Source organism: Hakea prostrata, chromosome 3, assembly GCF_041222555.1.
Source record: "Hakea prostrata isolate BN-2017 chromosome 3, UWA_Hpros_2, whole genome shotgun sequence".
NCBI lineage: Eukaryota > Viridiplantae > Streptophyta > Magnoliopsida > Proteales > Proteaceae > Hakea > Hakea prostrata.
In genome coordinates, this window is record NC_142602.1 from 3,005,622 (window position 1) to 3,022,590 (window position 16,969).

Below are 16,969 nucleotides of genomic sequence, written 5' to 3' on the forward strand. Positions count from 1 at the left end.
AAAAAAAGAAAAAAATGAATTATTAGACTTTAAAAAATAATGGGTAATTTTCATCTGGACCCCCTGAGGTTTGATCTCTGTCATTTTTAGTCCAAATAAATGAATACTTTGCATATGCCTCCCCTGAGGTATCCAATAAAGTTAATTAAGGACAATTTTTGATTTTTATGATCAAAATACCCTTGTATCTATTATACCGTAAGATTGCATCATATCTTCACAATTAAATCCAACGGTGAGAATTAAAAAATGTATTTATATCTTATAAATTTATCAATTATTAAATCTTTGAATATAAAAATATTTTAAATTTTACATTTTAACGATTTAAACTTTCTTAAATTTTCTTTCCAATCGTTACGTCTTCTTCATCTTCTTCATCTCTGTTTCTGCCATGGCCAACAGATCTTTAAACCCTAAATGGGGAAAGAAAAAAACTCTACGAAAACCAATACACCAACAGAAACCCTAGGTTTAATCGGATTTGCACATCGGCTCACCTCTTTCTCAATGAACTTCGTGAAGAATCGTTCACTTTGAATCGCTGGAGACATTTAGGCGCAGAGTAAGCATTGATCGCAAAGTAACCATACCTGCAACTATTTCTTCTACTTTGAATCCCATTGATATCAAGATTCAGATGAAAGTGTTTTTATAAACAAAGTAAAGAAGGAAACGACCTACCATCATTAACTGTCAATCTGGGCAATCCCATTTTCCTTTTTTGATATTTCTCTATAGAAAGATAAAGCATTCCAAAGGAAACGAGTGGGTTCTCCAGAGACTCGTTCGTGGGCCAATTGCAATTCCCTTCATCCACCTTCGAATTGATGAGCCGATGTGAGCTGTGCAAATCCGATTAGACCTAGGATTTCTGTTGGTGTATTGGTTTTCATAGAGTTTTTCTTTCTCCCATTTAGGGTTTAAAGATCTGTTGGCCATGGCAGAAACAGAGATGAAGAAGACGTAATGATTGGGAAGAAAATTTAAGAAAGTTTAAATCGTTAAAATGTAAAATTTAAAATATTTTTATATTCAAAGATTTAATAATTGATAAATTTATAAGATATAAATACATTTTTTAATTCTCACCGTTAGATTTAATTGTGAAGATATGATGCAATCTTACGGTATAATAGATACAAAGGTATTTTGGTCATAAAAATCACAATTTGTCCTTAATTAACTTTATTGGATACCTCAGGGGAGGCAGATGCAAAATATCCATTTCTTTGGACTAAAAATGACAGAGATCAAACCTCAGGGGGTCCAGATGAAAATTACCCAAAAATAATTAGTCTATAATTGACAGGAAACTATTGGTCAAAAAGTTTTTAAAGTCGGATTAGAAGATTAGCCAGAAATCCAACAATTAAAAAAAGAGGGCTAGGTACGAATAGGTGATCCCGAAACCCGACTTCATGAACAGCTAATCCATCAGATCAGGGCCCACCTAGGAACATGGAGTCATCGACAGCATCCCACCAACAACCAACAGGTCCAACAACTCTCAGGAGACCCCAAATTTACCTAACCCCAACCCCAACAACCCATTTCAGTCTCTCTCAGTTCATCTTCATCTGCTCTCCCCCACCAAAGCCGCAACAGATGGGTGATTAGTTGGGGTTTCTACTCCTTTATGGAGTCTCAAAATCCTATCCCCTATGCATCCATTTCCTGTCCTAGGTAATGAAATAGAACAGTTCCTGATTTCCATTGCTAAACAAAGAATTATTCATCAAGGATAAATTTCAGAGAAAACCCTTAGTAAAGCAGGATTAAATAATCACAAATCAAAGTTGATAACACAAACAAAGAACCAGTTTGTCCATGAGACCTAATAATCTGTGAAGCATGCCCTTTCCCCATGTGGAAGCCAAACTTAGATTAACCTCACTTCTTGTAATGATACAATAATACAAGTCAAACACATATAAAATTACTTTCATGATTATACTTGTAACTGATGATGTAACCAGTGATGATTTTCAGGATTGATGGAGAACTCAGTTAAACATCCACGCAAACTTTAGCATCAAGCTGAGAGAACTCCTCAAAATAAGCCTTGAAATGTTCATAAGAATACCTAACGTCATCAACGGCACACATTTCTCTTATGCTATGCATTGATAACTGAGGGGCCCCAACATCAACTGTTCGGATTCCCACACCACTTGCCAGTATGGGACCAATAGTCGAGCCACAAGGCATGTCATTGCGGACTACAAAATCCTGCAAGCAACGAACAAGAATTTCTCAAAGAAAAATTCACTTCTATGATGTCCGACTTCAGAGAGGAAATCAAAGTAGAGCGGGATGCTAGGAAGAATTGTGAGGTCATGAAATTTGCATATGAAAAATCAATTCACTGATTAGACATTCTTACTGGTACAACAGTTCTCAAATTTACAGTTTAGAAAGAAAGGCCTTCAGGGAATATCTAATGAAAAGGCAACACAGAACTCCATAATCACATCTGATGGTCAACAAAGAGAACTTGAGGCTTACAAGGTACCGAGAACTGAGGGTGACAAAGAAACAAAGTCAAAAAAAATTTCACTCAAATAGAGGCTCACTAAGAAAGCAATAAAAACTGATGAGGCATGTATATTTACCAGGAAAAAAAAACAAGAAAACAGTTTTTCCATTATCCTGGCTGACCTCACCATGTATCTGATGCACCAATTCAATCCCAACTAGTCACCAGATTAAGGTTTCAGTGGAGTTTTTTTTTTTTAATAAAAAAAAAAAAAAAAAAATAAGCAGTAGCATCTTGAGATTATGTGTTCCCAGAGAAATTTCATGAAAAGATTAACTCCCTTAGAGATTAAATTTTAAGTATCCAAATGAGAATACGATTTCCTAATATGTAATAATAACAATAAATGTGAAGAAACAGCCTCTCTCCAGCCTCTCGCCGCCACGCTGAACGCCCTAGCCTCTCTCCAGCCTCTCGCCGTTTGAGGCGGAGAGACTCAGCCTCGGCAGTCTCTCCGCCTCCGCCTCTCTTTTCTCCACCTCTCCTCCTCTTCCCACCTTCTTCCCCTCCCTCCTCTGCTCGCATCTGAACTTCAGATCGGCATTTTTTTTTTTTCTTTTTTATTTTCTCTTTCTCTGGTTTCGCACACCAGATCTGCAGTTCTTCACTGTCTCCTCTCTCCGCCTCTTGTTTTACCTTCTCCATCACCACCCCCACCCCTCTTCTGCTGCTTCTCCTCCCTCTCTCCGCCACTCTCCCGTGACGGGTTTGGAAAAAAAAAAAAAAAAAACCTCCATCTCTCCTGCTTCTCCTCTCCCGTTAATCTTTGTCTCTCCACCAGATCTGCCGACGCACACCAGATCCGGTCTCCACAGATCTGGTGTTTTCCTTTCTTTTTTTATTTTTCTGGTTCCCTACCTCCACTACTCACTTTCTTTTCTTTTTTTCCTTTTCTTTTGCTTGCTGTTTCTATCTTTCCTGTCTTGGCTTCAATAACCAGATCTAGGGTTTCCCCTTAGTTCTGTTTGTTTGTTTTGTAGTTTTCGTTGCAGTACTTCACATAACAACTCCTTTGGTTGCAGCATTTCTTTGGTACACACACAGAACAACTCCAACACTGGGTACAAGTTCTTCTGTGTCGAGCTGACAGTTACGCCTATGCGGCAGAGCCGGATGGGAGGTTCAAACCTTCTCCGCACTTTCGTTGCTACCATTGCCACAACTGTAGGAGTTTTTTGTCCGCCCTTGCGGCGTTTTGTATGTTCCCCTATGTGGGTGTATGTAAGTCCCCCTATGTGGGTGTATGTTTGTTCTAAGGGTTTTGTGGACGTGATCCATTTTGGGCTTGACCCAACCCTTACCCTGGCTGGCCCTGTCTATTGCATGTACGACAGTTTGGTCATTTGCCGCTCCTTGGTTCGGTCCGAACCTTGTGTACTCATGCTTATGTGTTTGTACTTTTTTTAGCTATCTGAATGAAGTACTGTTTACCAAAAAAAAAAATAATAATAATAACAATAAATGCTAAACGAATTTTTATGAATATGTTTAAATAATTTTAGAAACTATAATTTTTTTAACTCCAATGATTAAAAGAAATCTCAATAGCAGCAAAATATATAAGAAAAAAAGGCTTTGATAAGAAATTTTCAAGGACAATAACTTATAATGATGAAAGGGGCTGTAGTAGTAGAAGAATGATTCCAACCTAGCCAGCCATTATGATAAAAACAACTGAATCAGCATTAACCCCCACACCAGACTTGCATCAGTCACAATTGGGCTGTGTTGGTAAGACAATTCAACTAGTCCCAGTGTTAACCACTTCTCTTTTTTTTTGTAAACCCCAATGTGAAACAGTGACTGGTTGAGTTATATGGAAAGCTTCATGTGTTGGTTCTGAACACCACATTTAACACATACTCTGGTTTCTGAAGCCATACTAGAGCCTCTCCAATGCATGAATTGAAAAATTGCATTGCTTTCCATTCTTTTATTTCAAATCATTCATGAGAAACAAGAGTAGAAGTTAAGAATTCAAGTAAATTTCTTTTCACCTGAGATTTCATTCACCTGACATAATAAGAGGACTGACCTGAATAGGAAGCTCATGCCTAACAGAAATCTCTCGAAATATGAATGAAGTAACAGCATTGGTAGCATAACGCTGATTGGCATTGTGTTTGATGACAAGCCCTCCATGCAACTTCGGTTGATGATTCTCTTCATGTTTGTCCTATGCATATCACCCATATTATAGACAAATCCAATTATAGGGGTTTGCAATTCAGGAAAATAGAAACAACATACCATATAATTAGGGTGTAAGGCATGCGCCATGTCAGCAGAAACAAGGAAACTACGTTGTATTGCTTTCTCAAGAATCTGATAATCAGTCAATACAAAGAAACTTCAATAAGCACAATCATGAGCCACAGATTTCAGCAAATCTCGAGTGAGAAATTGACAAGCCAAATCTTAATAAATAAATAAATTCAAGAATAGTACTGAAATCAAATAAAATCATTGGAAACATAATTAGAAAGTGACTCAATATTTATTTAGCATCGCTATTCCCAGCATATAGCATATGATCAGCTATGAAGTATGGTACAGAATGTTGGGCAGTTAGGAAACATCATATAAACAAGATCAGTGTACTGAAATTAATAAGCTAGTAGATAGATAAACTATCTCAAACCATTGTTAGATTAAAAACCACCGGATTGACTTTTTGTGGATTTGGGTCTCCAAAGCCTAGCATGCCAGTCCAACCATCCAAGTGAAACTGCATCACTAGGATCCAAAGAATAGTTCTGATAAAATGTTATAGCAACCTTGAATATCTATTTGGTACTCCCAGTCTATAAATTTAAGGATTTACCATTTTTATAATGTCTATTTGAGAAGGGGGTGGGGCACACAACCTGTCATTCATCATGCTCGAGTTAACTGAAGCTTCAAACCACATAACCTACTAAAGAAAATATCATAGCAGCAACTGTATATGCTAGGCTCACTTATACAAAGTATTAATGAATGAGAGTTACAAACTATGAAATCACATTGGTTCTTCAAATATTACTAGACCCAAGAGATAATTGGTTATAAAATAATGATTAGAACATAGATGTCTGTTATATTTCAAAAGTTAGAATCCACAATGTACCCAAAAAAAAAAGTCTACCTTGGAACCAGATGTGTTGAAAGAATTTGTGATCCTTGCCAGAGCATCCAACATGGCAGGAGATCCAGCTCCCTGTGCTGAAGAAGACCCCACTTCCTCGTGATCAAACAATGCCACCATCCTTACACCAGTCTCATCCTCAAGACTACTTTCAGATGATGTTGCATCAATCAATGCCTAAATTATAATGCATATACAAATAAATGAGAATGAGCTCCCTTAAAAGTACATGAGGTATTCTGTAAAGATATCTAGAATAAATATAATGAAATATTTCAACTATAGATTCAGTCATTCAGATTAAATAGAGTTTCATATATCCTTGTCCAGTTAATCAGTCAACAACAATACTGGCCTGCACAAGTGTGAGGTATCATCCAAATTAGCATCATTGGATTATTTTAATAATCAACGATTAAGTTGGCCTTGTTAGGTTTGTTTTGTTTTTCATAAGAGGCCTAGTATATTATAAATGACCTACCTTAGAAACTAACACAAAAACTACTTTCATACTAGACAAATGAAGATAAGAGAACTTCTTAATAGCCAAAAGGAAATAACTCCCACCTCTTGGAAGGTAATACCTTTTGTCACAGAAAAGACAGGGTACAAAAAGGTCAGCCTCCAAAGGAAGTTCAACCAAAATAAATTCAGACCAAGCCCAACCAAGAAGCTGCTTTACAATGGGTGGTATCATCTCTCTCAAGAAGAGTAAATCGAGTGACCAAAATCAGCTTCCCAGATTCTTTTGATGGAACAATGGACCACAAAGTTACTTTGCAAGGCCTATGATGTGCTAATAGACAACTTATAATGTTTAGTGTTTACATAGCCTGGATGGTTTTCAAAAAACTATCCCCTTATATTGACAATGATAATACAAGAACAACATGAAGATGACCTGGAATAGTATAAGAGCTTCTGAATGTGCTACACAGTTTCCGAGCCAATATTTAATGTCTTATGAAAATTCTAAAATAGGTACTCATGCCCTATTGCAATTTCAATTCTAAAATTTAGTACAAGAGTATGTAAATAATTCTTGAGTTTTGCTGTCCATGTGTGCTTATGAAAATTAGGCTTGCAAGCACAGTCAGATAGACAAATATTTTATCAATAGTTTTAAGTTGATGTTAAAACTATAAAGAAATCCCCCCTTCTCTTCAATTTGTGTGATAAGCAGCTCAAATACTAACCTTTAAAGAGCAAAATGACATACAAAGGTTGTCAAGCCTTCCTGAGAAGATGAATTCTTCCTTTGCACCAGCAATAGTGCTTGGTTGAGTATCACATAATTGTAACTCAAAATCACATATTTCATCTGGTTCACATCCGGCTCGAGCTGCAAGCAGCTGGAACAAAAAACAAACAACACGTGAAGAAGAGGAGGTATCATTTAAATGAAATACTAAAATCAGATTTGAAATCCAAAATTCCTAAATGCTCTAACTAGTCATTGTGATGGTAGTAATACCTTTACTACCATCTTCTCCACCTTCTTTTTCTTTTCAATGATTTCAACATTCTTCTCTATTTGCCACAAACCTAATTATCTAAGTTCTAGGAATTGTAACCATTCCCAGAAAAGAAAAAAGAGTAATGCAATCATCAACCTCTAACAGAAGTGAATGATGCTTCTTGTTATCAACCTTCTCAGCCACTGACTTATTGAGTTCAGCCTGGAAATAAAAATCACCAAATTAGGGCAAAAGAGAATGTAAGAAGAAAAAAATATTATGCACAAAAAGCATGCTTGTAGATACCTTCCTCTTTGATTATCAGTCATTCTAGCACACATAGCCATCTATGCTCCACATCATCAAGATAAAAGAACCGGCTTTCACTTGACCAAAACACTGGTCCTTTCCAATAACAGATGCCTCATTAACTTTGGCTATGACAAGTCTCATTAAAATACCCAGTCACTTCATTCTTAAAAAGATTCTAGGTTTATCCAAGCCGCACACACTATGAAGTTCATAGATGCTACAACTCCTAGTCAATCCAAAGCATTGGAGGGGGGGTCAAAATTCAAGTTAACACCAACAGTAGGGGTAAGTTGACCAAGGCACCAGATTGACCAAAGCACTGGATGCCTAAGCTGCCTAGGCAACACCTTGTCAACCATGCTTTGAACGACTCTAGACACGATATTATAAATAGAGTATCAGAGAATGTTCTGAATTTCCATAATTCAGAAGCAATTATATGGCAAAATCTTATAGTACATGATTGGCAATTCATAGTACTGGACTCCCCAAGGTGTCAGATACTATGCCAATTAATCTTATCAACCTGTAACCCATAAAAACCTCATAGACGAAACAATTAAATCTCCACAAATTAAAATGCAAGCCCCAGAATCTGTGCTACAATACAATGCTTAGAGATGAAGAATATAAACTGACAGAGCAACCTAGGGAATGGGGCTTATGATATATTTGGTTACCTTGATGGAAGGCCTAAGGATCACCATACAGAGGGGAAGTGAGAAACGATGGGATCAGTTTAGTAAGCAGTAGTGTTGGAAAAAACGATGGTTTAACACTGGGACCCAATGTAAAATGGATTACAAATATGACTGTGGCCTAAACGATTGGGTGAACACAATTTAATCAAAGTCTAGAAATCACCTTAATTGATGTTGCCAAAATTGGAACGAGATGACTTTGTGGGTTCACCTTAAACCCGTCATTAACACCTCTATTTGATGGGGATTTGGGGGGGGGGAGAAGAGAAAAAAAATCCATCAGTGGCAATCATACATCAGAAAGCATTGAAACTATTTTTTTTTTTTTTAAATGAAAAATAAAATTAAAAACAGGTCGTAGGTCCCCAAACCCATACCATAAGGTAACTACCTCTAAGGCTGGAAGGGAGAGAAGAAGGAAATATGAAATATTGACGATGCTGGGGTCACCCAACCAGCAAACAGAAGCTTTGGTATCATGAGAAATGCAGTCCAGGAGATAAAATCATACTTTTAAACAGACCTGTCTAAGTGAATCGCCAAAGTAGGGATCCTCATTATAGGCTCTCCAATCCTCACAAGTTGATGGACATAAGAAGCAGAATCACCTTTTCCTTTCCGTATCATCAACCTGCCTGCAATAGATAAGTCGCGATCAAACCACGTATGCCACAACCCACCTCCATATGTCTGGACGCCAACCTCCAAATACCCTGCCTTAGCTACCTGAGACAAATCCACCACTGTTCCACATTGGATTCGGTTTTAAAAGAATAAAGAAATAAAGAAATAGAACCTGACTATGAATTTAGGTTGGCTTTAGGCCATAATTTGGTATTTTCTCACTAGCTGAACTCCCGATATCAAAGTAATCTACAAAAGGACCAGAATAAACGCAGGTAAATACCTTTGTAACGGGCATTAGTTTCAGAGCAGGACTGTCAGTGTGTGCACCAACAATATGGAACCCGTTTCCAGCAACATATCTAGCAAACAAATCAGCAATTTCAGAGACAATGATTGAGAACGAAATGAAGAATAGGATAAAATGATGGATCGAACAAATCCCATATTTACTTTTTCCCAATCGCGAAAGCAACAATAGTGGAATGATTCCTCGTGAAGAAGTATTTCTTCCCGACTTGTAGCTTCCAATCCTCTCTCTCTGAAACTTGCTCGAATCCTGCGTTCTTTAACAGTTTCTTCGCCTCGTCTGAAACAGAAACAGACGTTACTACAATCCATAATCTACTAGGATAAAAGAAACCCTAGAGTTCTGGAATTAAGTAACACGATGAGTATCAAAAAGAAGCGGGGAAGGAGTGGCTCCGAGATTTAAAACTGTGAAAGCGCAAACCAGAAACACATGAGTTTGATGAGCCTTTACCAACTGCGTGAAAGGCTGTGGGAGAAGCATTAAGAAAGTCGACGAGCTCGGAAACAACTGTTTTTGCCATTGCTTCTACTTTGACCTCTGATCGCGTTGCTGCCAAGCCAGCAGTTTCGAAGTCCAGGCAAAACTGCAAAATCCGAAGCGCAAGCCCCTCCGCTCTATATACCCGCCTCGTTCTACGTAACGCCAGAATGCTCAAAAGCGAACGGCGTGGGCCTGGCATCGCTGTGCAATTTTACCAGTTTTATGAACCGGATCATGGGTGCCAATTGGACCGTTCGAACGGATTGAACCGCTTTTAGACCGGTAAAATGTCAAAACTCACCCAACCACTGTTCTTACACTACCGTTTCCTCATTTAGTGGAAATTGCTTGGATGCTGCGCAAATAATACGCTGAACCTGCAGCAAACGATCGAGATCAAGCTTAATTATACAGCACTGAAGTCCAGCCGCCATTTAATTTTATTTTTTGTATTGCAGTCTTGCAGCATTGGTTTATATTATAGGCTTTTGCAGACGATTTATCGAGTTCTTGCTAGTTGATGAAACCCTCACTTTTTTTTCTTTTCTTTTTTTTTTTTTTTTTTTGTGGAAGGTGAATTTATTCAGAGAACTATAATAGGCAAAACAGAGCCTGACTTGAGAGCAAGCACATCTTGCAGCTAGAGGGAGTTCACAAGCCATAAACACCTGGAACCAAATGAAATGCCATGCAGGGCCAAACAATCTGCAACTATATTGGAAGAGTGCGAAATAAAAGATAACAGGACATAGATTGAAGAAGCAAATTCCAATATGTCATCCACCAATGGAGCATCAGCTTCATCTATAATAGCTTGAACATCAACAAGACTATCCAATTCGACAATGATTATGTAGAAACCAACATCTAAAGCACTTCGGATACCAGCTTTAATTGCTTCAAGTTCACCAATTAAGAATGGACTCAACCCTCACTTATACCTTTGTTTATGAAACCATTAATACCCACTAAATCTTTAAATTTCCTTATTCTCTCCCTCTTTCCAACTTTATATGAAAAAATCTCAATGTTTATTCATTGTTTTTTGTAAAAGATAATATAAAAAAATCACAAATTCTTTATTTTAAAATTATAAGAATCTAACCCTTACTTGTAAAGTTATTCTCCTAAAAATCTCACCGTTTTCTTTTTGTAGTCATAATAAAATTTAACTGTCTTTTTTCGATTCGTAACAAATCTTTCATCAAACAAAATAGTATAATAAATAAGACTTATCATACTAATTTTTTGTTTTTATGAATAAATAAATATATTAAATGAATGAAACATTGAATTACAATAATGATCCAAATTGGAAAATATCAAAGATAATGATGGAATTGGGAGTTGAGTCTCCACAAAACAACAATGAGCATGTTCCTTGAATAATCAATAATCAGGGGATGAGGAATACAAACAAGCCTAGCAAATACATCAAAGTGAATTGCATCCAAAATCGAATCGAGATAGCGGGATTTGAAAGTCCAACGCTTAAGATTGCGCTTCCACCATAGATTGTGTACTATAGCACAATAGACATGCTTACCAATCCGATCACAAATAGAGATAATTAAAAAAATTACTCAATATCCAAAAAAATTACGATCAAATATAAATGAGCGACGTAAAAGGGGCCAAATGTAGGTAAGAGCTTTCCAGAGGGAATTAGAGAAATGGCATGAAAAAACATTAGAAAGTAAGTATTATGATTTTTTCAAAGGGTAAAGATGAAAAACATTAATTACCGGCTTTTTTCTTTTTTTTCTTTTTCCTTTTTCCATCCATAACAAAGATAATTGTCTCATTTTCTTGATTCTCTCACTCATACCATTGTTTATAAAAACCACGAATACCCGCTAAATCTTCAAATTCCCTTAGCGGGCGACGGACATGAATCAAACCGACTAAACCGAGCGGCGAACTGGGAATTGGAAATTAAGATTACCAAAAAACATTTATGAATTAGGTCAAACTTACGCTTGAGTGGACTCGGTCCCCCCCTAAACTCGTCCGTGGGGCCGCCGCCCCCCGAAATCTCCCTTGCCGACCGGCCCCGCCCTTATTCTTCTTTTTTATGATAAAACTATGAATGTCTACTAGCCCTTTTTTTTTTTTTTTGTGTAATGGAGAATAATAAAAGAACTTAAATTCTTTTATGCCAAACATTCTGTAAATCTAACCTTTATTTGCAAAGTTATTCTCCTAAATCTCGTCTCATTTCTCTCCCCCTTAAACCATTTTTTTATAAAAATAAAAAATAAAATAAAAACTATTAATGGTTACTTCTTCTTCTTCTTCTTTTTTTTTATACTGTTTATCTTTTATGGTAACAATAGTCTCTCCCTTCAAAAATAAAAAAAAAAAAAAAAAAAAAAAAAAAAAAAAAAAAACAATAGTCTCTCCCACATAATCCAACGTAGACCTAAATAAGAATAAAAGGAATTTCAAAACTAAGAGAACCATTGAGAGTTAATGAGTGGTAGTAATAGGGTTTCGGTTTTCAGAATTACACTTCCACTTCTAAAGAATAATGGACTAATTTTGCTCGAGATCATCATCTTCTTTTTGGGGACTTTCTGATCTTCCAACGTCAATATCACGTGCTATTTGATGTTATAATGATTGATTGCATTGTTTGTGATAAGTATTCCCTTCACTTCGTGCTGAAAATTAAATTACTAGGGTACGGAGATAAAAAAATAAATAAAGGCAATGAAACAATGGTTGAGAATAAAACCAAAGATAAAATTTAAAACATGTCTAGTCTCATGCAATTCATCTTCTCTATTTACTACATTTATTATTTTCTTGCCATATTATAATTGTTGAAGTTATCACTCTCTCAATAATAAATCCCAGTGAAGAATACTTCATTATTATTATTTTATTTTCAATCATTCGTGTATTTGCTTATTCATTTGATAATTAATTATGAATATGTTAATATCTTCCCCTATCAGTTTGTTGTTTTTCTCCTTATCAGTTTGTTGTTTTTCGCCTTACCATTCCATGCATGTTATTGATATAAATAAATATTAGGTTGTTCCTAGTAGGGATACGTTGGTAACAAATCACCCATGTTTCCTTTGCAATTGTTGGGATAAAATATGGATCAAATCTATCAGTTATCTAATCACAAGGGCATCAACTTTGTATCACCCCACTCCATCATTTTATTAATTAGAGGCATTATATACAAACAATACTATGTAGGCTTATTTGCAAAACCTCTACGAGTTCATTACTACATTAAATTATCTAATGGATGTATTGTAGGTAATGGTTTAATAAAAAGGTTTAAAAGTTGGTTCGCTTAAGTAAGGTTCTGATATCAAAACCTTGTGGATGCAAAAAATCCCCGCTGGAAGACTCACCCACCACAGCCAGGTATGCAACATGGGTTGAACACCGGATTAATTAGGGCAAAACCTTAGAATTTGGGGGAAGAAAAAAAAACACCCAATTTTGTTTCGAAAAATGCAATAACTTTAAAAGTGTTTATTGAAGCAAAATTCGTTTTTTAATTTTATAAATTTAAATTTATATTGTAAAAATAAATGGTTTTCAGCCATTTTATCGTTTCTCAAATAAAGAAACATCGGAAACTGTGTTTTTTCGGTGGAATGTCAAACGACTCTAACGGTTTAAAAAAGGAAACTCTGATTAAAAACTTATTTTCATAAAATAATTGATGAGAATCCTCTGAGTTGGCGGGTAGAGAGCCAATCAATTTCAGGTGCGGAGCGGGCAAACCGTGAACCACCGCGCTTGGTCGGAGAATTTGCCTATACCGGAATTGGTATGCGCGTTAACATTTCCTTGAAATTTGATTCAAGGAGATTCTGGTCTGAAATCTGAATATTGAAAGATTTGTAAAAGAGTCAGTAATGGCAGAACAAACAGACGCAGATCGAAGGGAAGGATTTAATACTGGAAGTGCGGGCGTAGAGTTACTATTTAGGGTTTGGTCTCTTCGTCACAGTCCGTCGTAGCATTTACACTTGATAAGCTTTAGAATAAGGTTGTAGTTGCTGGAGTATTCTCTCAGATCATCAAGGACTTCACTGGTGAGTGGTTACTAGCTACTAGCTTTTAATATCAGGATCATGCGTGGTTCCTCTTAATGGTTTATCTATCTTCTGCTCGTTTGAAATAAGTGAAGTCTAATTACTTGATTACGTGATGCTTATTTTTCTTCCCTCATCGGATAAAGAGGCTGTTGGTGAGGTAGAGGTCTCAAGCTAATTTACTTGAAAATTGATAAGGTCAGTTGCAGAATCAAGTTTCATTGGGGGAGAATGGGAGTACTTCGTGGAAATTGTTCACAGAGTGACACTTCGTCGGTGGAATTTTTTCTTTTCGGAGGATTATCCCAAACTATTCGAGACAAGCATTTGCTGGAATATCGTATTTGGTAGAAAGCATCATTTAGAAAACAGAGATACGAGTTTATCAACTTGTTGGAAGTAATGAAACATGCAACTGTTGTTTTCCCGTCAAAGAGAACCCTAGAATTTAGTCTCTTGTATTAATCAACTTATTTCAAGAATATCTTATTTAGAGACTTCCACCCGTAGTTGTAGGTTATCATTATAGGAGATAGTATTAGAGATAATATTCGGTAGAGACCACTGATGGAAGCAAAATGCATGGAAGGAATCTATAACTCCATACAAAAAAGAAATCCATACAAATATCTCTAAACTAAGGTTTCTCCTTGATGGTTTTGTTCAGGAGTTCTGATCACATTCTTGAAAAAGGTTTATATGAGTTACATGCAGCGTTGGCTGGCTTATATGCTCAAACAAACACACCATTTGGATATGCTGAAAGCCTAGGTTCAATAATTTTTTTGACCTGCTAAAGATGTACTGGTGGCTTGGAGAAAAATGTGAATACAACAATGAAGAAATAAAATTGTTGAAAAAAGGATTCCTTTTTAATGTTTTTAATATGAATGCAATACTTGTAACATGTACCGGTTATGCTGACCAAAAACTAAGAAGCCAAGGTCTATGGACAGACTTGTCAGTGAGAGTTTGTCTGGTTGATCTTCCATGTCTGAATTACTATTTCTGTTAACTATTTTCCGTTCCTATTTTGCCTTCATATTGATTCCAAATTGTTCTGGGGACTGTTGAAGCTCTCTAGAGGCTAATTGGAAAATGAAGCTGATTCCAAGAGAGGCAGATAAATTAACTCTTCAAAGTGCTGGATTCCTTGCACAAAAGCGTCTAGCTCGTGGCCTGCGGCTCAATTACACTGAAGCAGTAGCACTCATAGCATCTCAAGTATGATTTAGTAATCTCTATTCATTTGTTCACATTATATGAGTTTCTTGGCATATCCCTCAAGGCAAGCTAAACAGCTAGATCTCGTATTGCCATTTGTAAATGAACTTCTCATGGAAGTTAACTATAATTTGTCGATGGTCGGGATTGAAAAAGGTGTTGAATTATCTTATATAAATCTTTGAAAAGAGTACATCATTACATTTTTTCAAACATCATTATTTTCAAACATCATTACATTTTATACAATCCATTTTCAAACTTATAGGTTAAATCTTTTCTCTTGTTTTAGAGAGAAATGAAAGGTTTGATGTGTCTTTGCGTTTGGTAATCATCTGCAGGTCCTGGAGTTTGTTAGTGATGGTGACAAGACTGTTGCAGAGTTGATGGACATTGGAAAACAACTTCTAGGAAGGTGGGATTTTAATCCTGGTCAAGTTTTGGAAGCTGGTTTTACTAGAAACTTCAACCTTCTAATTTCTGAACTTTGTTTTTAATTTGGTTCTATGGGTATTTTGGGGCTAAATTAATTCTGATGGCTTGTTAGAATTATTAAGGGTAGACCTAAGATAATCTTAGGATAATTGGTGAGAAAAGATATGCATAGCTTAAAACTTGTGATGCAGAATTGAAGACATATTTAAGAAAGAAGAAGCCCATTGGGTCAGGCCCATCAAAGGCCTAAAGCTATCACCCAAATCAGCCAATGGATTTCATGGGCTAGGATTGTTTTAGTGGGTTAAAGTTAGCCCACATATTTTGATCTCCATGGTCTAGACCTAAGCCCAAGTCTAGTTCTTGAAAAATCAATAAAATGGGTTATGCTTTGAAAATAAAAGAACTCATTGTCAAATGAGTTTTTCTTTGTCAAGAATTAGGTAGTAGTTGAGTTATTAATAGGTAGGTGGTGTTAGCTAGTGGTTGGTTGTTTTATTAATGTTTATGTCTCTTTAGAATGCTATATAAAGAGATTTATGTAAGAGGGCGAGGACACAACTCAACAACTCATCAATTGAAATCAAATTGCTTTGTTAGCATTCATTCTCTATGGAGAATCCTTGTGTTTGATCAAGGTAGGTTGGTGTTCGACCAATCAATCCACCTTGCGGTGTGAAGCCCAGGTGTTACATTGTTATTCTCAATCCCTCATATTGTCCTTTCAATTTCTTCATCATAGTTCTGCCCCTATTTTGAAGATCTATTCAGCCCGTATTGTTATGTTATTATCCTTATAATACCACTCTAGTTTCAGCCCTCTTTCACATTTGAATTCTGTTTCATCTTAAGTCTATCAAATCTAAAATCTATTCCCTGTGAAAGGTCCTATTTGGCTACTGTTATGATCAATCAAATTCAGTACTACATTACCTTGTTTCTAGTATGACCTCAAATAGAGCTGATTGGAGGCCAAGGATCCATGTGGCCTACCCCATCTAGTCAGGATAAGGCTTGTTGGTGTTGTTGTACATGTTTTACAACTTTATTATGGTAGTTGGTTACACTTCTAAAACACTATTGACATGGTTACTGCCATATGCACAGAACAAAAGTTATGAAATTTATCCTTATCTTTTGTTTCAGTTATGAAATATATATATATATAAAATTTCAGTTATGGCATCAGGGCAGCTACTTTAGTAATCTTCAGTGTATAATTTCATTTCATGATTTTATGGACCTTGTTGGGCTCTTTTCCCACTTGTTGGCTTATGAACGTTTTGATGGAATTGTTTGCTAATGTTGTCTTATTTGTGCACCAGGAGGCAAGTTCTTCCAGCTGTTCCACACCTTTTGGGCACTGTTCAGGTAACAGGTTTCATGAAGCCCTCAATATGTTGAATCATTCTTATTAATCAATAAGCACAGTGAAAACAGGTTCCTGTATCTGCTGTCAGATGTAGCTAGTAAGTTTCGCTAGCAAGTTTTATATAATAATAATAATACTTCAATTGAGGAAGTTCTCTTGCTATCGGTTTGATAAATTACCTCATGAATGTATATATAATTCTCTAATGTTTGAGAATATTGGCCTTTTTATCTTCCAGCTTCACCTTTTCTGCTACCTAATATTAATTGAGTTGATCAACTGTTTTTGAGAAAAAATAAAATAAAAATCTGTCGTCCT

The 16,969-nt window shown here is 36.2% G+C and overlaps 2 protein-coding genes across 3 annotated transcripts in view; one reads left to right on the plus strand and one right to left on the minus strand.

Annotated features, from left to right (window-relative positions):
* Window positions 1-1,696: 1,696 nt before the first annotated feature.
* On the minus strand, window positions 1,697-9,725 carry LOC149020036 (putative aspartyl aminopeptidase). The gene is made up of 11 exons (XM_089148050.1): window positions 9,524-9,725; window positions 9,214-9,349; window positions 9,044-9,122; window positions 8,660-8,862; window positions 8,300-8,369; window positions 7,280-7,345; window positions 6,863-7,018; window positions 5,667-5,843; window positions 4,790-4,864; window positions 4,575-4,715; window positions 1,697-2,232 (listed from the first exon to the last, which is right to left on the minus strand). The coding sequence occupies exons 1-11, from the start codon at window positions 9,591-9,593 to the stop codon at window positions 2,011-2,013; spliced, it is 1,395 nt and encodes a 464-aa protein (XP_089004176.1). The 5' UTR covers window positions 9,594-9,725; the 3' UTR covers window positions 1,697-2,010.
* A 3,500-nt stretch (window positions 9,726-13,225) lies between these two features.
* Window positions 13,226-16,969, plus strand: part of LOC149020037 (urease-like) — a 31,616-nt gene continuing 27,872 nt past the window's right edge. Inside the window, exons 1-4 of one of the 2 annotated variants that reach the window (XM_089148051.1) lie at window positions 13,226-13,620; window positions 14,697-14,844; window positions 15,186-15,259; window positions 16,605-16,650. In XM_089148051.1, coding sequence (XP_089004177.1) covers window positions 14,719-14,844; window positions 15,186-15,259; window positions 16,605-16,650 — 246 coding nt within the window. In that variant the 5' untranslated portion in view covers window positions 13,226-13,620; window positions 14,697-14,718. The remainder of the gene's footprint in view (window positions 13,621-14,696; window positions 14,845-15,185; window positions 15,260-16,604; window positions 16,651-16,969) is intronic. The other variant, XM_089148052.1, reaches the window with a different exon arrangement.